General features: G+C 41.5%; 1 protein-coding gene across 1 annotated transcript in view; it reads right to left on the bottom strand.

The window, feature by feature from the left end:
- Positions 1 to 4,101: 4,101 nt before the first annotated feature.
- The window catches only part of IQCE (IQ motif containing E), a 40,892-nt gene continuing 23,135 nt past the window's right edge, over positions 4,102 to 21,858 (bottom strand). Inside the window, exons 17-23 of the mRNA XM_065412447.1 lie at positions 19,791 to 19,886; positions 18,024 to 18,047; positions 13,954 to 14,076; positions 12,764 to 12,894; positions 7,765 to 7,886; positions 7,056 to 7,166; positions 4,102 to 4,229 (exon numbers count right to left, since the gene is read on the bottom strand). Of these exons, the coding sequence (XP_065268519.1) occupies positions 4,102 to 4,229; positions 7,056 to 7,166; positions 7,765 to 7,886; positions 12,764 to 12,894; positions 13,954 to 14,076; positions 18,024 to 18,047; positions 19,791 to 19,886 (735 nt within the window). The remainder of the gene's footprint in view (positions 4,230 to 7,055; positions 7,167 to 7,764; positions 7,887 to 12,763; positions 12,895 to 13,953; positions 14,077 to 18,023; positions 18,048 to 19,790; positions 19,887 to 21,858) is intronic.

The raw sequence follows: 21,858 nt of genomic DNA, 5'->3' as shown, positions 1-21,858 counted from the left end.
TAATTCCCCTCCTCCCCCTACTCACTTAGATTAGGACATTAGGAGTAGAGTTAACACAAATTCTACCCCACTCCCATCTTCACTTTTCCACCACTCCATCTCCTCATTTGTCCTGTGGAACATAAAAAGAGGGACTAGGTACACCTGGTGCAGCAAGACAACCTCTGGCAAAGGGTTGAACAATGACCCAACTGAAAATATAGTGACCACATCTTTAATGCATTATGAGTTAGGGTAATAACACCATCAGAGGCAGTTACTGATGCAATTATGCATGAACAATTAATTTATAAGCAAACTTTATTTATAAAGTTCAATAATTAGAGGATAATATAGAACAATTGATTTTAAATCCAAAAGATCTCAGTATAAATTATGTACAACATTTGCACAGTTCTAAATAAAATATTTAAAAGATCATAAAATATATTTGCTCTTCCTAGTGTTCCAAGGTTAATACATTTACATTTAATCTACATTAAAAACTGCTTTTTGTCTGAAATTCTTTTTTTAATTCTATGCAGAACACAACAAACATATCAGGCCTAGATGCCACGTTTAAAATGTATTTACAAGCATAGGCACTTCAGGACCAAGAAGAAAATGGAGGAGCTGTAGTCTCAAGAAAGTTGTATTCTGACTAAACACATGCACAACACACACACACACACACACACACACACACACACACACATTTTGTCTTCCAATAGATTTAAAATGGGCAACACTGGCACAGAGAGCACTTCTATAACAGCAAAATGGAAAATTTGCAATTAGATTAGATAGGTTATAATGGAGTTTAATTTTCATTCAGGCCTTGAAGCCCTTACGAGGTTATCAGTGCCTTCTGCAGTGAACATTTCTCAGAACCTGAATGAGTTTTTATAGGAACTGTGTCTAGGCAGGTCTGAGCTACGCTGATTTTCATTTCCTGGTCTCCATGGTGGGTTTGCGGGGAGAAAGAGGATGTAGGGTTGTGATCTACTTTGAGAGTATTCCTTCCTTCAAGTCTCCTCTCAGCTTTTTGTTACTGACACTCAGAGATAGATAGGAATAAAATAAAGCTCGCAATGTTAGTCAGTGTTTATATATTGCTTTCAATGTATTCCTTTAATAAATAAAATAAAATAAAGCAACAGTAAAAGCTACTAATATTGTAGCTTTTTCCCTTCTGCCCATATCAGGTCAGGGCTCTGATATAAAATGAGTGCAGTTACTTTCCAAACCAAGAGGTGAGCAGGAGTGCAGTACTCAAGGGAACATCATTTTTTTGACAGCTCAGATTTCAAACTTTAAATTAGTCTCCCTCCAGACACATTTTGATTTGTCCCACCCCACACAAAGTTGTGTCTCCTTTACCCCGAACTCACTCTGTGCCTCAGAGAGATATTCCCTCCACTCTATCCTGGAACTTGTCTGCTGATGCTATTACTGACTGCAAATATCCTTTTAAAATGATTCACTGCTTAGTGAAAATGAAAGCCTCTCTGCTCTGTATCTGGTTCCTAATGCTTTGTTATATAGCTCTTTATTACTGCCTACTATTTTAAGAGAGTATTCTATCCATTATATTCACCATCCAAGTATCTCCCCACAGAGTAGAGGCTGGGAAGCCATTCTGGTCCAGTCTTGGCCCTAGCACATGCCATGTACCACACACTATCCCCTTAATCTGTCAGAGCCCTGAGCTCTTTCTAGTCTCTACAGGCATATCCATGACACTTAACCACAGTTTAAGACCTAAAATTTTAGACATAAGCAACTTTTACAGACCTACCACCATTTTAACTAGCTGACAATCTCTCTCATAGTTTATGTGACTGTTTCAGAAAAGAAGGAAAACGTCTTCCTTCAGCTTCGGCCAAGAGAACTGTTTTTCTCCCATCCCCCTCATGATAATCACGTGACTGCAGTAACAGCAGGAATACCCTATCCAATGGGAGTGTAAATGACATTCTACAGATGCATTGGGTATGGAGAGCTCCCAACAACTGCCTCTGGAAATAGTGCAGACAGCATTTCCACTGATGGGATTAAATGAAATCAGCTGCATTGTCCTGCAGCCATCCAGTTTCCTCTTTGGCTGCAAGTACTGGCATGAACTATGATAAACCTCAGATAAAGCACAGTCTCAGTCCCCTGATTGCAATGAAGAACTGACTTATTAGTATTCAGCATAACAATGCTGACTGACTTTTCATTTAAAAAAAAGAGAAGGAGGGAGAGAATGTGATAAAAATCTTATACCTAGAAGTATCAGAGGGGTAGCCGTGTTAGTCTGAATCTGTAAAAAGCAACAGAGGGTCCTGTGGCACCTTTAAGACTAACAGAAGTATTGGGAGCATAAGCTTTCGTGGGTAAGACCTCACTTCAGGTCTTGCATCTGAAGAAGTGAGGTTCTTACCCACGAAAGCTTATGCTCCCAATACTTCTGTTAGTCTTAAAGGTGCCACAGGACCCTCTGTTGCTTTATACCTAGAAGTGTGGTTTGGGTGTACAAGGGACTCAAGAACTCCTGGATGACATCCTTAGCAAGCAGCTACTAAATGCAGTGTTAGCCCTCTACTCGGGAGAATGGGTAGACTCCCTAAGAATCCTATTGAGTTATTGAACATATTTACAGAATTGAAACATGCGATTGCTTTCTGATGTATGCGACATCTATTTGCACTCCTGCTCAATCAACACTGAATGAAGGAGCATTTAAAAGTATATTTTCTTTAGTTATAGTCAGCATTAGAATGCAATATTCCTTTTCACTCCCCAAATTGCACTTGTGTTTAAGCTGTCCTGTGAATTATTGACAGCTCACTTCTCTGCCACTATGGAGGAAAGATGGGACAAGGTTAGGTAGAGGACTGAGAATCAAGAGAGCAACAGATTTCCTGTGTGGCCCTGGGTAGGTCACTTAACCACACTGTGCCACAGTTTCTTGATAATAATTTTTACCTCCTTCACAAGGGTGCAAAATTCATTAATGTTTATAAATCATGTTGAGAACCTCAAATAGAAGGTGACATGCAGGGGAAAAATAATATCAGATTTTAAAATACAGTAGTGTTCAGCAGATTGAGCCATCTGTATAGATGACATTTCAGACATTGAAAAGTATAGTAAGCTAAAACAGAACACATAGTGTATTTCCTCTGTGAAATATTTTCACACATTAAAGATAACTTTGCACAATCCACTTGTGGTTCTGCTTTGCTCCACTTACATATCATAAACACGAAGGTCTCTCTCACACAACACTCCCCACCATTATGCATTCTCTCCATGGATACTATTATAGTAAATGTAATGGGTTACATGGTTACATATTTCACATACAATGCAGTACACAATACGTACTATAAAATACATACTTGGTAAATGCAATAATTTAAGTTCAACTGCAGACACACTTATGGCATAATACACTTATGACAGAGATAGCTTTCTAAAAGCCTTAAACTAAGTTCTGCACATAATGGATATATTTAGGACAAAAAATTAAAATTAAGTACCTATTAAATAAATAGAGCGGATCTTATGGCATGGTTTCACTTAGCACACAGAAGCTGATGATCACAAACATGCATTCGAGAACACTGTGCATGCATCCTCTTGCCCAACGCATGCAGTTCCTTCCTATATCTATCTTCATCTCTTGTAGCCACATCTACTCTACATTAAAGTCAATGGGACTACTCACATGAGTAAAAACTGGACAAGAGTTGCAGGACTGGGGCTCTAGATTGTAAACTCTTTAGGGCAAGGACCTTCTCTTCTTTCCTGACTGTGAAGCATTATGCACATCAACAGCACTGTAAGGATCCTGCTGATGCACAATTATTGAACAGTGTAACTCCCCCATTCTAAATATAAGAAGAACAGGAAAGAAATACAGTAATGAGGTTAGAGAGATACAGTCAGTAGAGAGGTTATATAAAACAAAACAATGATTTTTCATGGCTGAAATAACAATGGCTTTAAGGTGACAGTGCCCCTTTTAACCCTCTACTTGCTTTATCTTGCCAGAAAGAAGAAAACATTTTTCTTTTGTTTGTGAGCCAGGCCTGCAAACGGGAATGAGAAGAACCGCCCCCCCCCCCCGCGAACCTAGAAGTGGGAGTAATTTTTCTTCACCAGCAGGGATGGAGAGACTACATTATCATCCGAATCGTCTGAGTGAGCCTCATCCAAAGGCGGAGAGAATGTGGGCTGCAACTGGTCCTGGGAGGACAAGACTGAAATAACCACAAAGAAGACAGGAGCATCAATAAACATCATTGACAAAACCAGGCCCTTGTGGGAAGTGTAATATCTCTGGGCCATTAGGTTACCACAGTGACCTACTGTTAAGAATAATTCTGTTCCCTCTTTTCCTGCATACAACTCTTTCCTCTCCCCTTTCCTGAAAGAGCACGGCAAGCATTAAACTGACATACTGACAATGCTTGATTTGTCTTATTGTCACGAAATCTTCTCAAGTGGTTACACGCCATAAAGTAAAGCAATTTGAGACCGAAGTCATCTCACATCAGAAAAACAGATATTTATTAGCAGGCTAGAAAAGGAAAAATTGACCCAAGCAAGATCAAGTTAAGTGGAAATGTCATGGAGAGGCCTTCAGACAGTCATGCATAAAGATATGGGAGACAGATGGCTGAGGACAACGATTGCTGACTTGCAATGCACTATAAAGTACCATACACAAATATGTTGGTACAGCATGTAAATATTAACAACTAAAAACTGTCACCAGACTATGTTTTATCTTTTTAAAAAATTATATATTTTTTTGGATGAATGGAGGAAGGTCCTTCACTTAACTTGATGGCATTCTTCTACAGACTCCCAGAAAGAAAGAAAAGTACTAAGAATGTTGCCGGGGGGAGGGGGGAAACAGACATGCACGCAGCGCCCATGGAACGGGAGACCCTGGCATGGGGGGAGAAGACACACAGAGCCCCTGTGAGAGGGGGCTGGGGGATTGGACAATTTCCCTGAAATAGAGGGGGATGGGAAGGTGGCACACAGGGACTGTGTGTGTGGTGGTGGTGGTGGGACTGAAGGAAAGCAAGGCTCTTCTGGTGTGTGTGCAATGTGTTCAGCCTACAGAAGCTATGAAGTGTGCACCCCTACCCCCAGTTAAATGCACCTATATACATTCTGTATGGACTGCTGCTGAAAAGATGAGGGAAGATTTTCAGAAAAATGATTTATGAACTAATAGCACTGTGGATAGGAGCAAATAAAGGGAACTCTCAGAAGCTGACATAGTAATAAAAAGATGCGACTTCCACAATAAACTGCTTGTTTCTAAACGGTCAGTCTTTGCCTCTCTAATAAGACATACCTGATCCATTAACCTGGTAACTTTGCTGGTACATACTATCTTGCTCTTTTCCCCCCCTTTTTGTCCTCCTTTTAGGTTTTAGGCTCTTTGGGGCAAGAACTCTAAGTCTGTGTTTGTACAGAGCTTAGCCAAATAGGGTCCTTATTCTGATTGGGGTCTTTGGGCAGTACTGCAATACAAATAAATAATAATCACTGCTAAGCAGCTTGAGTTAGTTTAGCTGTGTTCCGAGAGTCCATTATATACTACTACAGAGATGGGAAGAGATGCCACTCTAGTTAAATCATGAAGCCAGAAATGCAGAGCTCCACCCTGAGATGGAGAAGGAAGTTATAAACCAATGAGTTTCACATATTGTGGTTGTCACCCCTATCTGTCCAACTTTATGGGAAGGAACAAATGTGACTGAACAAGTAGGATCTTATTGAATACATTTAAAAATCAGTCTCCAAAGACTGTTTGCTTATCTTCAGAAAGTTCTGGACTTGAAATAGTTACAGAAGTCACATGAAGTGAAGGCCTTGAATAAAATACCACTTATTTTAGCATTTTCCACACAGTGGAGTTTTACCTCTCTATAGCTAAATCTAGTTTTTCAAAGAGAAGGTTAAGAGGTGACTTCATTAAAGTTTATAAACTAAATACCTATATGGGGAACAAAAATTTGATAATGGTCTCTTTAGCCTACCAGACAAAGGATCCAATGGTTGGAAGTTAAAGCTAAACAATTTCAGACTAGAAATAAGGCACACATTATTAACTGAGGGTAATTAGCCATTATAACAATTTACCAAGGGTTGTGACAAATTCTCCACCATTGGCAATTTTTAAATCAAGACTGGATTTTTTCTAAAAGATATCCTCTAGTTTAAACACAAATTAATTCAGGGAAAGTCGTGTGGCTTATGTTATAAGATGGTCAGACAAAATGACCACAGTGGTCCCTTCTGAATCCAGTAGAGACAATACAATGAAAGCCAAGATGCCACTAAACCTGAATAATACCTACTGATTCTAGCCTATATACAAGTCCTCTTTAGCACTTCAACATTTACAACTCATCTGAAAAGAATGCCAAAGGGCAGGGTAACTAAATGACTTCTTGAAAAATGTATTTCCACAGAACACTTAAAGCGGATCAAAAATCTAGAGGTCATCAAATGCAAGTTTGAGGTTGGAAGGTATGAGGTGAAGAGCTCATTCAGCAGCTGAATAATTTAAAGCTATCAAGTCCCTTCATAGGTGTGAGATGACCAGGGAAGAGCATTATTGCAGTGGGGGCCTATTTCACTAGCAAATGATTAGATCAGGCATCAGCTAAGAGTTAGGGAAGTTGGACTTTTAGTGAATGGAATGGATTCAAATGGTTAACAAATTATAATCAACTGCAGAATAGTCAGAGTCACTCATCAAGAGGGTATTTATGACAGAGCATTCTCCTTCATTCGGTAGTTAGTTGTATTTGCCTTTTGGGAGGATTTGGTTATGCTATCTATAAATGACCATGCCTAAAGGCAAAGAGTCCAAAGAGACATGTAGTATCAAGCCCGAAAACAACATCTGTTAGATTTATATTCACATGTATGCTTGCTCTCTCTTCAGTGGCAAGCTAAATATTTTCTAATCGCCAAGAGTGTTTTGAAAAATCTGCCACTTTCTTAGGGGCAATGACCAAATACCCCTTTGCCTCCCGCCTCTTTCTTCCAATACTCACCAGAAGAGGGCTGCAAGGAGGAAAGTTTGTGTTCCCTTGATCTCCTCTCTCTCCCTTCAGCAGTAAGTTCCTCCACAACTTCTTCACTGGTCACTTCACTGTCTTCATCATCTGGAATAATTCAGCAATCAGAAACCTCATGACTGCATAGTGATGGTGCTCTATTATTATTATTAATTATTTGTATTATAGTAGCACTAGTTAGCCATATTTTCTAGAGCTAAAGTTTTTTTTATTTACCTAGTCTCCCTTGTACTTGTAGACAGCTGAAAAGACATTACCACATTTATTTGGCTGACTGGGGATGCTTCTTTATTATCAGATACATCTATTTCCTTTAAGCAAGAAAGGTGAAATCCTCCCAACTTCTACCTTGGTTGAAGCCTGAAATGTCATGGAAACTCCCAAAGTACATCTGCATGGTGGGGCTGAGCTGGAAGCAGACAGGCTGCACAGAGGAACACCATATCCTCTTGGATACTACCCTTTTACCCCTAGAGGTGGCCACTCCAACTCAAGTTTGTGACAAATAGGGAGAGCAGTATGTGGGGAACTTGCATTCACACTGTCCGGATATCTATTTTGTGGCTACAAGATTTCAATCTTCAAGACTACCAATCTTTCACTAGACGTAAAGCTCTCTTTAAAAATTGTGAGAGTGCCCATTCATAGCCCACATACTTCTGAACATAGAGGGAAATGAGATTACCAGGAGAGGTTGATGTGAAGGCTGAAGATAAAGGTTTCCTGAGTGATGATGAGATTGGTTTCTTCTTCCTATTGGAAACAGCAGGGAATGTTCTTTCACTTGAAGCTCTGGAGACAGAGGGCCTGCAAAAGATGCACTGCATTAGCATGAAACAGGAATCACTAATCCACCTGCAGAGCTGCAGGCAGGAAACGTAAGACAGATACAGTCGAAAGAAACTATAATAACTCACAGAGATGACAACATGTAAACCAGATGAGATTTCACAGGTGGACTTTATGTTACAACTATCTCCTTGTTTCATCTCCCAAGGAACAATGTTGGGCAGTGTGGATGACGTGAACCTGCTCTGTATTTACTTTATTGCTCTATGGTTGTCCGATTGCTTTATTGTTTTATATGCTCTATGACTGTCCAATTGCTGTGAGGATGCTTCCTGACTATATGATGCTAAGTCAAAAGGGGCTTTTAGGAAAAACAAGCAGGAAACAAAACCATGACTACAGAAAAGATACCTAAAGAAGAACTCAAGGACGATAAGGCCATTGCGGAGAAACTAAATGAATTCTTTGCATCGGTCTTCATGGCTGAGGATGTGAGGGAGATTCCCAAACCTTAGCCATTTTTTAATAGGTGACAAATCTGAGGAACTGTCCCAGATTGAGTTGTCATTAGAGGAGGTTTGGGAACAAACTGATAAATTAAACAGTAATAAATTACCACGACCAGATAGTATTCACTCAAGAATTCTGAAGGAACTCAAATGTGAAATTGTAGAACTACTAACGGTGGTTTGTAACCTATCTTTTAAATCAGCTTCTGTACCAAATGACTGGAGGATAGCTAATGTGACGCCAATTTTTAAAAAGGGCTCCAGAAGTGATCCTGGCAATTACAGGCCAGTCAGCCTGACTTCAGTACTGGGCAAACAGGCTGAAACTATAGTAAAGAACAGAATTGTCAGACACATAGATGAACATAATTTGTTGGGGAAGAGTCAACATGCTTTTTGTAAATGGAAATCATGCCTCACCAATCTACTACAATTCTTTGTGAGGGTCAACAAGCATGTGGGCAAGGGAGATCCAGTGGATATAGTGTACTTAGATTTTCAGAAAGCCTTTGACAAGGTCCCTCACCAAAGACTATTAAGCAAATTAAGCTGTCTTGGGATAAGAGGGAGGGTCCTCTCATGGATTCATAACTGGTTAAAAGATAGGAAACAAAGGGTAGGAATAAATGGTCAATTTTCAGAATGGAGAGAGGTAAACAGTGGTGTCTGTACTGGAGTCTCTAGTCAACATATTCATAAATGATCTGGAAAAAGGGGTAAACAGTGAGGTGGCAAAATTTGCAGATGATACAAAACCACTCAAGATAGTTAAGTCCAAAGCAGACTGCGAAGAGCTACAAAGGGATCTCATAAAATTGGGTGATTGGGCAACAACATGGCAGATGAAATTCAATGTTGATAAATGCAAAGTAATGCACATTGGAAAGCATAATCCCAACTATATATATACATATATATATATATATAAAATGATGGGGTCTAAATTAGCTGTTAAAACTCAAGAAAGTGATCTTGGAGTCATTGTGAATAGTTCTCTGAAAACATCCACTCAATGTGCAGCAGCTGTCAAAAAAGCGAACAGAATGTTGGGAATCATTAAGACAGGGATAGATAAGACAGAAAATATCATATTGCTTCTATATAAATCCATGGTACACCCACATATTGAATACTGCAAATAGATGTGGTCACCCCATCTCAAAAAAGATATATTGGATTTGGAAAAGGTTTAGAAAAGGGCAACAAAAATGATTAGGGGTATGGAACAGCTTCTGTATGAGGAGCGATTAATAAGATTGGGACTTCTCAGCTTGGAAGAGAGACGACTAAGGGGAGATATGATAGAGGTTTATAAAATCATGACTGGTGTGGAGAAAGTAAATAAGGAAGTATTATTTACTCCTTCTCATTATACAAGAACTAGGGGTCACCAAATGAAATTAATAGGCAGCTGGTTAAAAACAAACAAAGGAAGTATTTCTTCACACAATGCAGAGTCAACATGTGGAACTCTTTGCCAGAGGATGTTGTGAAGGCCAAGACTATAACAGGGTTCAAAAAAGAACGAGATAAATTCATGGAGGCTAGGTCCATTGGCTATTAGCCAGGATGGGCAGGGACAGTGTCCTTAGCCTCTGTTTACCAGAAGTTGGGAATGGGCGACAGGGGATGGATCACTTGATGACTACCTGTTCTGTTCATTCCCTCTGGGGCACTTGGCATTGGCCACTGTCGGAAGACAGGATACTGGGCTATATGGACCTTTGGTCTGACCCAGTATGGCCGTTCTTATTTTCTTCAAGAAAACACTTCATGAGTCTTTAAGAAAACGATGTCTGGGCTATTAATTGGTCTGTGGACCACGGCTCCAAGAAAGTTAAAAGACTGATTCTGCCAGGGCTGGGGGCCTACGATCAAAAGGATACTAAAAAGTTTAAAAGTCCCTTATACTGGCTTGTCCAGAAGAACGGGCCCAGACACAGAGGGGTTCTGCAGAGGGAGCCTGAAGAAACTGGGTTACCTGGCTGACATAGGGGGACAAGCCTGCACAGAATCATAGAACTGTAGGACTGAAAGGGACCACGAGAGGTCTTCTAGTCCAGTCCCCTGGACTCAAGGCAGGACTAAGTATTAGGTAGGCCATCCCTGATTCTACAGCCTCCTTAGGCAATTTATTCCAGTGCTCAACTACCCTGACAGTTGGGAAGTTTTTCCTAATGTCCAACTTAAACTGCGTTTGCTGCAATTTAAGCCCATTGCTTCTTGCCCTATCCTCAGAGGTTAACAAAAACAATTTTTCTCCCTCCTCCTTGTAACAATCTTTTATATACTTGAAAACTGTTATCATGTCCCCTCTCAGTCTTCTCTTCTCCAGACTAAACAAACACAATTTTTTCAATTTTTCCTCATAAGTCATGTTTTCCAGACCTTTAATAATTTTTGTTGCTCTCCTCTGGACTTTCTCCAATTTGTCCACATCTTTCCTGAAATGTGGTGCCCAGAACTGGACACAATACTCCAGTTGAGGCTGTATCAGTGCGGAGTACAGTGGGAGAATTACTTCTTATGTCTTGTTTACAACACTCCTGCTAATACATCCCAGAATAACATCTGCTTTTTTCCCCCAACAGTGTTACACTGTTGACTCATATTTAGCTTGTGATCTACTATGACCTCCAGGTCCTTTTGACCGTACTCCTTCCTAGGCAGACATTTCCCATTTTCATGTGTGCATTTGATTGTTCCTTCGTAAGTGGAGTACTTTGCATTTGTTCTTATTGAATTTCATCCTATTTGCTTCAGACCATTTCTCCAGTTTGTCTAGATCGTTTTGAATTAGAGTCCGATCCTCCAAAACACTTGTAACCCCTTCCAGCTTGATATCATCTGCAAACTTTATAAGTGTACTCTCTATGCCATTATCTAACAATGACTGATGAAGATATTGAACAGAACTGGACCCAGGACCGATCCATGTGGGCAGAGGCACCAACTTTGTGATTTCCCCGGGGGTGCTAAACCCGTGCTCTGCCACAGGCCCCACCCTCACTCCACCCCTTCTCCCAAGCCCCCACCTCTGCCCCGCCTCTTCCTGTCCCATCTCCACCCCTTTCCGCCCCACCTCTTCCTGTCCCGTTCGGCTCCCTCCCCTCACCTCTTCCCTACCCCGCTCCTCTCCCTCTCCCCCAGTGCCTGCTGTACACTGCTGAACAGCTGATTACCGGCAGGTGGGAGGCACTGGGGGTGAGGGGAAGGAGCCAATCCGCAGGGCTGCTGGTGGGTGCTGAGCATCCACTATTTTTTTTCTGTGGGTGTTCCAGCCCCAGAGCACACATGGAGTTGGCACCTATGCCTGTGGGACCCCACTTGATATGCTTTCCAGCTTGACTGTGAACCACCCTCTGGGAACAGTTTTTCAACCAGTTATGCACCCAGTAGCTCCATCTAGGTTGTATTTCCCTAGTTTGTTTATGAGAAGATCATGCGAGACAGTATCAAAAGCCTTACTAAAGTCAAGATATACCACATCTACCACTTCCCCATTATCCACAAGGCTTGTTATCACGTCAAAAAAAGTTGTTAGGTTGGTTTGACACAATGCATGTAGACTGTTTATTGTTTTAAAATCCTTGTTCTCTTGCTCTATGCAGTGTTCCCACTATTAAAAATACACCATACAGAGTTTAGAAAATGCTTTCTGGTCACTCAGCATAGACCATTTGTCACAGGCAGCCCCCAGAGTGCAGAGGTGTAGTGGCTGGGGACTGCCTGTGATAAATAACCCTGCTGAGGAATTCAGGGTTAGTACACAGGGATCTTAGTGTGGGAGAATCATATGATTCCATCCTGAGAGAGGAGAAAGCTTAGGCTTGTCACCTGAGGGGTGAGCTCTGACAGCAGTGCGGCTTGCCCTCTAACTATGAGAGCATCTAAAACTTTGGGGACCGTAAACTATGGAAAGAAAGGAAATGATTTTCGATACAGTCATTGTACATCTAAAAAATTCACAAATCTGGGCTGCACATGAGATTCCATTCTAGCCTTTTCCTCTTAAGGTTAGGGCTTTAGACTCCCCTACACTAGCCCAGCGCAGTAGCACTGAGCACTGATTGTTACGTATGTGAAAGGTATAGTAATCATTTTCTACACTTATTTTTCCCACCTCTAAAGGACAAAAACAATGAGAATACCTGAGGAGATTACAGTTGCAACAAGAACCCTTGCAGAAATAGAAGGACGGGGAATTTTTGTTGCATGCCCCTCCTACACATTTTACTTGTGAACTGTTCATACTGAACATACCTATTGCTCCAAACGGCTCTCTCTTTTGCTCCCTTGGAGCCTCTACTACAATTTTATATCGATATAGCCATGCAAATAAGTAACAATACTGTGTCCTGATGGAGACACCTGCTTCTGACTTACCTTTCCTCATGTTGTCCTTTACGTGCTAAGTGAGCCCGGAAAACTGATTGGATGAATGTCACAACCTCCTCATCCTCCTTGAAGTCAGAAGACAAGCTCAAAGAGCTGGACCCGTGAGACATGTTGGGGCCCTGCAATGTAGAGACCAAAGGAAAAAATCAGCCTTTTAACAAATTCCTTGCCAACATAACCGCACCTTTGACATTTTCATTCTTGATTGTGAATGTGGTGTCACCGGGCAGTGAGCAAGCATTTCATTTCTTTTGGGTTGCAGCCCAGTGAGGTTTTACTAGACTTCTATTGATCCAATGATAATCTGTCATCATACACTTGTTAAACAACTATACAACAGATAAAGGGTAGGCAGCTGAAATGAATGTTAAATGATTTCAGTGGTATTGTGGGCAGGACTCGTCCTCAAGCTAAGAGAGTTAAGGCAATCTCCAAGATGGGTCTGACCTCTGTACAAAGCAAAAGTTTGTTAGTGCCGCCAAACTGAGCTGAAGCTGAGCTTAAATATTATAATGTGTAGTGAGATGGAGGGCCTGGCTAGAGAATTCTTCATTCATTTTAGACTGCCCTAGATCTAAATGGCTACTTAGGACACCAGTACATTTACAGCATCTAAAATGTGTAATCAGTAAGGAAGTCTTTTTATATTCAGAGCCTGGCACTCAGGGCCAAGTGTGACATGATTTAAGAAATACACTGCAAATCTTCAGCAGAGCATGCTGGATACCAGGCTCCAAACCAACCATCATTTTCAACTTCTTCTTTCTAAAGCACAATGAGTAATGTTTGCCTAGCGCTATGACTCCATGAGTGCCTGGGTGCAAGTGCAGCTTTTGAAAAGGCTGCACCCTAACAATATAACCCTTTACTTTTACTTGATGACAGAACCAGATAAAGAAAGCCAGCAGCTTGGATACAGGTTGCAGCCTACTGCACAGAGATAGTATGGCTTTATTTCTCAGGAGGACTATGAAGTAGATGGTAAAAAGGAAAGCCAACAAATGGGCTTAACACATTTTGGAATTTAAATGACACCACACACCAAAGTATTAAAAAAGGCCACTGGATGAGTTACAGAACTAAACCTGGAAGGCTTGGAAGCCTAGTACTTTGCATTGTAAACTGACTGTAAATAATGGGAAAATGAAGAAGCACGTTGTGTCTATGTCCCCACTTACCCCAACAGTTACCTTATTTCCAAGGCTATGCATGGTGGGAGATTTTTGACTGAGTGTGTTATTCAATAACAATTTCTGCCGAGCTAAATGTCCCCTGAAAGCTGCCTGAATCACAACAGCCGCCTAGCAGGGAGAGAGATAAATGGATGTTAACTCCCTTGAAAGATAGCAGCTACAAATTAAAGTAGTGTCCAGAGGGAAAAAGGCATTACAGGAGAGAGAACTATTTTCCCTGTGCAATGACAACTGTTTAATGTGCAGGCATTTCCCCTCTCATCAAGAGGCACGCTTAACCACTTCACGTGTGCTGGTCTGGAATCCAAAAGGGTTCCAACCTATAAATTATAAAAGAAATGCACAGACATACAACTCCACAGTAAATTTAACCTGAGAATCTGCACATTATGGAGCCTGTCAAACGCAATTAAATTCAAGCTACCAACATTAGCCCATATTTCACAGATACAACAATGTAGTCATATTCCCATCTTAGTTCCCAGCTATCCAGCAGGCTTTTCTGCTTGATAACATCATCAGAAATCAAGTGGAGTCTGGCAAACATTTTGGTAATTATGTTAAACAAACGTTCTTCCTATCTGCTAAGGGATTTTAATTCTCAACTAGGTCCCCAAATATCAGAAGATATCAAGGGTATAAAGTGACTGTAAGAGGAGCGGACTCACCCCTGCGGCGCCTCCTGCTGGTCGTCCAGGGAATTAGCTCACCAGCCTCTGGAGCGCCCTCTGCAGGCCGGTGATCCGCCTTGTCCTCTGCACTGGCCCCCGTGTCCCTCCCAGGACCCCGGTGCCCCTTGCTCTGGGTGCTGCCCCCTGGCAATACCCACACACTAGGTCTCCCCTCCCAGGGGAACCCCCACCCACTAACCCCACCTCGCCTCAGGATAAGGCCACTGCCAGTCACCAACTAGCCTCCACTCTCTGGGGCAGACTGCAGTATAGGCCACTCATCACTGGCAAGGTTGGGTTTGGACCTGCTGCCTCCACCTAGCCCCGGGCTGCCCTCTGCAACCCCCAGTACCCCTTGGCCTATTACCAGGCCGCAGCCTGGGGCTATCCAGGCTGAAGCTCCCCAGCCTTTCCCCAGCCCTGCTCCACTACAGGTACCCTGTCTAGCTCCCTGCAGCCAGGCCCTTCTCTCTCTGAAGGCAAAGAGAGACTCTTGAGCGCCTGGCTCCTAGCCTCTTATATAGGCCTGCTGAGGCTGTTTGGGGCGTGGCCCCAGCTGCAGCCACTTCCCCCAATCAGCTCAGCCTTCACACTGCGTACTCCCTGGGCTATCTCTGGCCCTTCCAGGCCGGAGCAGGTGTCCACCCTGCTACAGTGACATTTTAAAATCACCATTCTGATAGATGTTATATACAGTTTCACACTGGAAGAGCGTGGAAAGAGCTTTGGCACTTCTCATCCTTCTCTTTACTAACCTACTCAAAGCAGATTTTCTAAGGCTAAAGAAGAAAATGCATATGATATTATGTTGTGCTAGGTGAGAAATAGTATACAATCATGCCATTAAGAACTCTATTACAATGAGGGCTGGTCATAAATTTTCTATCAACCCTGTCAAAACAGTTGAGTTTTCAACAAATTTGTGTGTGTGAAAGACGTCTGCTTTCTGTGGAAAATTTTTGATTGTTTTGTCAAAAATCTAAGCACCTGTTAAAAAGCTACTTCAATTCAGCTATTCAGCTATGTTGCCTCATGGGAGCTTTATTTCAGTTTCCTCCAATGCCCAGTGTCCTTTATGAGCTGGGCTACCAGGCTGAACTACATCTCCCATGATGCACCCTACCCAGGGACTCGGGTGATACAATGGCCTTCCCTCACCATGAGGGGTGACTGTGGTGCATCATCCAGGCATCAGGAACCAGGTAGGAGGAAGTAGCTTAGGGGGACTAGTTGTGGTATCGAATGGGGTCAGCGTGTTTCGGGGTGGATTCCCCACTGACGGGCATATTTGCCACTCACAGGGCCCTGAGCTGAGATCCAGGGGAGCAGGGAGGGCCGGGTCCACCTACCCGACCGCCACCCACTCCGGGGTGATGGCCCACTCCCCTGACAGGCCACTAGGCCATGCAGCCCCACAGAAGGGGCAGTTATGCTGACTCAGGCCACTAGGTCACGCAGCCCTGAGAGAGGGTGACTTTACTGATTCTTGCTGCTAGGCCATACTGCCTTGCTGAGCCAGGCAGCCACAGTGACTCTGAGCACTAGATGATGTACCCCGGCCGAACCAGGGAGCCATATTGATGCAGGCCATTAGGTCCCATAGCTCTGTGGGAAGGGGTTGTCACCCTGACCCTGGCCATTGGGCCACACAACCTTGAGAGAGAGAGAGCGGCCACAATGATTTTTACTGCAAGGCCACACTGTGACGTTTCACTCCATATTCTTTATGAAAATATGCTTATGATATGAATATGACATAACTGAGATGTACTTTATGCAAGATGGGTCTTGTAAGATATCATTGGAAAGGTTATAATTTATTGAATGTGATTATCCAATTAGTATGCCTATATCATTTCTGTATCTAGACTCAGGAATATTGACTATGTGTCTGTATTTCAACTATGCTACTTTGGGTGACGTCCACTGCTAACACTTCAGGTACAACAATGGAAAAGCCAGACAGGGCAGATGGCACATCAGCAAGGACAATGGCCTGTGAAAAGGCTTGGCCTTCCTGCGGACATTCCATACTGCCACTGACCCATGTGATACTCGCTGTGATACTACAGAGTCAGGTGGTCTTTGTCACCTGATACTAAACATTACCTGGGACTTCTTGTAACTTTCCACTGGGGAGTGTCAAGTTTGGGAACAAAGGATTACTGCCTTATGTAAATCCTATTTAAGGGTGGGGAGGAAGGCAAATGTGGCTCCTCCTCTCCATGGCCTGTCTGCCCAAGAAGAAAGACTGCTAAAGCCACCTGAAGGGAAGGCAGGGGGAGTCCAGACTGAGACAGGGGTCCAGTCTGAAAAGAAATATAACTGGAACTCTGAACCACAGAAACTTTGCAACCTGCCTAAAATAACATTTAGGGTAAGAAATTACATTTTGTAAACTGTTTCTTAAGTATATTGAGCTTAGCTTGCGTACTTTGTTTTATTTGCTCAGTAATCTCCTTTGTTCTGTCTGTTATCTCTAATATTCACCTTTTGTAGTTAATGAACGTATTGCTTGATTATAATATAACCCAGTTTACGTAATTAATTTCTAATGGGGGGAGGGACACAAGAAGTTGTGCATATCTCCCTCCACATTGAGGGAGGGGGCAAATTTCATAAAACCTTTGGGTTTGTACTGCTTAAAGGGAGTGGGCACGTGAGTGCTGGGGGAGCCCTCTCACACAGAGCTGACTTCAGTCTGTATCGGCAGCGGGGTGTGGCCCTACCTGTGTGTGTGCTGCAAGAAGCCGGAGAGCCTAATCCAGCAAAGCAGGGAGAGGGAACCCAGGCTAATCGAGCAGGGGAGGCTCAGTTAAACCCCAGCACATCAGGTGACACCCCAAAGGGCCCAAACCTGTCACACACACTACCCCAAGACAAGGGGTGATCATAAGGATGCAACCACAGGGAAAATAATTACCCCGCCCCAAGAGGGGACGGGGCACACTTGCCTTGTAACAGGCACTTCTTAATGAGGGCTGTTTCCATGTCAAATGTCAACATCCAGCCTTTTTGAAGATAGAAAGGCTGCAAGAATTATTTTATTATAATGGGAAAACTCTTCTCCATCTCACCCGCAGTTCCTTATACTCAAAAGTGCCAGAACCATTTTTGCTTCCATTTTCCGAAAGGATGCATCTTTTGGCAGAGACCACGTATAGAAAATTTGAACTCAAAAGGAGAAAGTTTAGGTCAGTCATGAACAACTGAAAAGAGGATGTCAGAAGGTAAACTGTCACACAACCTGAACTATTAGTATAGCAATACTTAGTGCTCCTGCTCATAATAAAATCGCTTAAAAAATTACATAACTACTTGTTTCTACTTGTTTATTACAAAGTGAACCTGAATTGTCATTTTATTGGTGCGATACACACTCACCTGATCCAGAGCAATTTCTTCTTTCTGAAATGGAGAAAACTTCTAAATTAACATCATAAGGATTTATGGCTTTTATTTAATAAAAGATTACTCCAGAAGGTCTCATATTTTCTTACAGCTACTACAAAGACATCCCAAAACAACTGAAAACCCCAGTTTTTCTTCCCTGGGGAAGCTTTCTGGAATTGGATTTTTTGGGGGATTGTTTATTCTTTAGCTTGATAGTGGATTTTTTATGTTCCCCTATTTCTAACCCCTGAAATCATGGATATAGAGATGCATCATTTACTTTGTTTGTTCATAAAACAAAATTTAATATAAGCTATTCTTTTAATTTGTCACCTTATCCTAGCTGGATGGAACTCAGGCTAAGGAATTTCCAGGTTTGCAGTGATGGTTTAAGTGGCACAGAATCATCCCTCTGAACCATACTGAGTTACAAAGACCACCACTCATTTTAGCTCCACATATACCGACAGTATTATCCTACGTGAACCTGGACTGGCCACACCATTTACTTCTGCAAATTACTGATCTCAGAAACGCTAAGCCATGGAACGGATTTCCCCAAAACTTTTTATAATACCTTTCAAAATAATTTAAAACCTCTTTATTTCATGCACCTTACTTTATTATTTTTCATTGCATCATTTATTTTGCTTCTGTCTCACATATTCTAAAAATCAGGTTCTCACATTTGGGCCCTGACTGGTTGGGTTATGGAAAGAATGTCTTAATTCCACTTCTTTCCCTCAACATCTGAGCACTGGTTTCCAACTCTGGCACTTAAATACAAGTTCCAAAAATCTGTAATGTCTTGCATTTCTGTTTTAGCTCACTTTCTGTACTCAGAGCTTGCTGGAAAATAGGTTTTCTTTTTGAGAAAAATGTTGATGAAAATGAAAAAAAAAATCCAAGTTATCCATTGAAAATTTCAAATTTTCAGTGAAAAATCAAAATCTAACATATTTAAATTCTGAAATGTCTCCAGGGTGCCTGATGGGAGTTATAGTTTGGGTTCCTCATGTTCCCTTTCTCCTCTATAGGCTGGGATCCCTGGTAAGACTACATCTCCCATGGGAAATCTCTTGGTGAGGGAGGCCATATACTGGGGGAATCACATGGCTGTGATGAGTCATGGGAGAAGTCAAGCTGGAGAGCCCAGCCCAGAGGAGGATGGGAACATGAGGCAGCTTAACTACAATTCTCAAGGAACAGTGCAGCAGCATTTTAGAATCAAAATAGTTGTTTTTAGCCAAAAATTTAAAAATACTCAGTTTCTGGGTGTGTTTTTGTTTTTTGTTATTTGACAAAACTATCAAAATTTTCCACAGAAAGCAGACAATTATGAAAAAAGTCATTTTAATCAAAAACCAAGTTTTCCATTAAAGTACAGTTTCAATGGAAATTTTTTGACCAGCTCTAGTACTCAGTACTCCTTTATCCTTGTCTTGGCTACTACAGACACCTTTCCCATTAATTCAGTCAAGTCATGCCTGGTCCTAGCAAAATTCACATTCACTGTTAGAATGCCAGCAGAGTTTCCAGCATACAGGATGACAGAAATGAAAAGAACTATCCTTAATCAGTGGCCCTGAAGAAAGGAGAAATATCCAGGGGAAGAAGGAAAGTCAGACATTTAGTTATGACTGCATCAGTGCTCTGATTCCTGATGCTCATCAGCAGGCTACTCAATACCCTGAAATGAAGGTGAGGTAGCAGGATATTAAAAAAAAAACCCTCTCTGTCCATTTATAAGAATTTCACCTTGTTTCTGTATGCCTTCCACTGGCTCTGGATGAGTTTGGCTGCTTGCTCCTTCCTGTTGTCTTCTTTGCCCTGATGAAAGCGGGCACATGAAGGCTGTGAAGGCAAAACACTTGAATGTAGTGTACATACTAAATGGGATTGCTGGTATGGGATTCTTTCTGGAGCTGTAAGACAGCAAGGACTGGAAAGAAAGAGGGAGTTCAACAGGAGAAGAAATCATTTTCTCACATGATGTAGGGAAGTTGGAGAAGAAAATCCTATTTTAAAAGATATCTGCATTTGTTATGTTGAGCTCAGAATTTGGAAAATTCTTACAGCGAAATACACTCCTCACTTGTCTTAACTGTGAACTGGATGTGAAATTAGAGTTTTTTATTTAAATATCTAAAGGTGTATTATTGTAGGTATTTCTTAGATACCCATTCCCGTAGTGGCAGTTACTCTCTTGTTGAAAAATGACATAACTTGTAATGCTGACAACTTGAGAATTTATGCCAAAGGACCTGATTTTGCAGTCCTTTCACAGGCAAAACTTGCACTAATTTCCACTGGAGTTTTGCAAGTGTAAGGACCGCATAACTGGTCTTATACTCATTTGTTTCAACTTACTGATGGGATGGCCATCCTGAAACACCAACAAGGGGAGTCCAATGTAAATGAACACAATCCTGTTCCTCTTTATACCTTTAACAAATCAGCAACTTGGAAAGCAAAGGAAAAGTAAGGATAAAAACAAAGAGCTTCCTATTTCTGGTTACAAGGGTACAGTTTGGTACTCTGTCTCAGGCAAATCACATGACTGATCCACAACATGTCAATCTGTCTCATACAATTACCTACCAGGAAAATATTGAAGGAATTCTCACACACTGTAAAACTTAAAACACTATACTTGTGTGAGGCACAAAATGTTGGGGGAGGCGGGGGGGGAGGGGAGAGAAGGCCTCACAAGGGAAGCAACCCAAGCAGCTACTAAAAAGCTACAACCAGGCAAAATGCCTGGACCAGACAGCCTGCTTGTACACTTTAAAAGAAGCTGCCCAAAAGAGATTAGTCAACCGTTACTAGATGTGTTGACTATGCCCACCTAATTAACTTATTAGCAGGCTCTCTTAACTTGGCCATGCTAGCTCCATTTGTCAACTCTAAAAAGACCCCACTGCTGTAGTTCACACAAACCTACCACATTGCTGTATAAAGAGACAAAACCCTTGCCAAATTGCTAGCAATGCAATTATACAAGAGAACAGCCACCATTATAATCCATGAAGACCAACCAGGTTTTATACCAGGAAGATCCACTCTCTGCGCTTTAGAAATATTTAAGACAGCCTTTTTGTCAATATTTAATACAGCAAAAATGGTAGTGAAAATCCACCAGCCCAGGCACAAAACCAAATTTTCCACCTTACTAGGAGGATGGTAATGAAAATGTCAGTGATATTTTACTAATCAATCAACAAAAAGTTATAAGCAGAATTTGAAGATTGATTTAATTCATTCTCCTACAAAACATTTTACAATAACATAGAAAGTTTATTTTACATGAGAACTGAGAAGGGCTTTGTATTCTGTTGAAAGGACTTATTTACTTATACACTTAAAAAAAATTGAATTATGGACCTAAGTTTATTAAATGGATCATCTTATATTCAAAGCTACAGTGTATTATTAAAATTAAACATAAATAGGAAGACAAGAATGATTAAAAACAATGGGCACAAGACCTGTATTTTCAATCAAAGGACTGATATTGGTCAAAAAATCTGTAGGTTTTGGTTTTTTTAAAAAGTTACTTGGAATTCATGACCCTATCTAATATTCATCAGTCCACAACACAGAACATAAAACTGACCCAGACAGAATGGCATCTTATGTCCAAAACAACATCCTCCTATGCAAGCGGACACTCTTATTCATATTAAGTTGTTATCCATGTTCTGGTGTCTATTTTTCATAACACTGTGATCAAAAACACCAGCAATATTACTTACTTGAAACTCCCTATCACCGCAGTCTTTTGCTGAAGACAAATACTGAATAATTCATGTCAGCATCACAGAAG

Source organism: Emys orbicularis, chromosome 10 (genome assembly GCF_028017835.1).
Source record: "Emys orbicularis isolate rEmyOrb1 chromosome 10, rEmyOrb1.hap1, whole genome shotgun sequence".
Lineage (NCBI taxonomy): Eukaryota > Metazoa > Chordata > Testudines > Emydidae > Emys > Emys orbicularis.
Note: the sequence above shows the minus strand (reverse complement) of the source record. Positions and strands in the feature narration are given on the sequence as shown.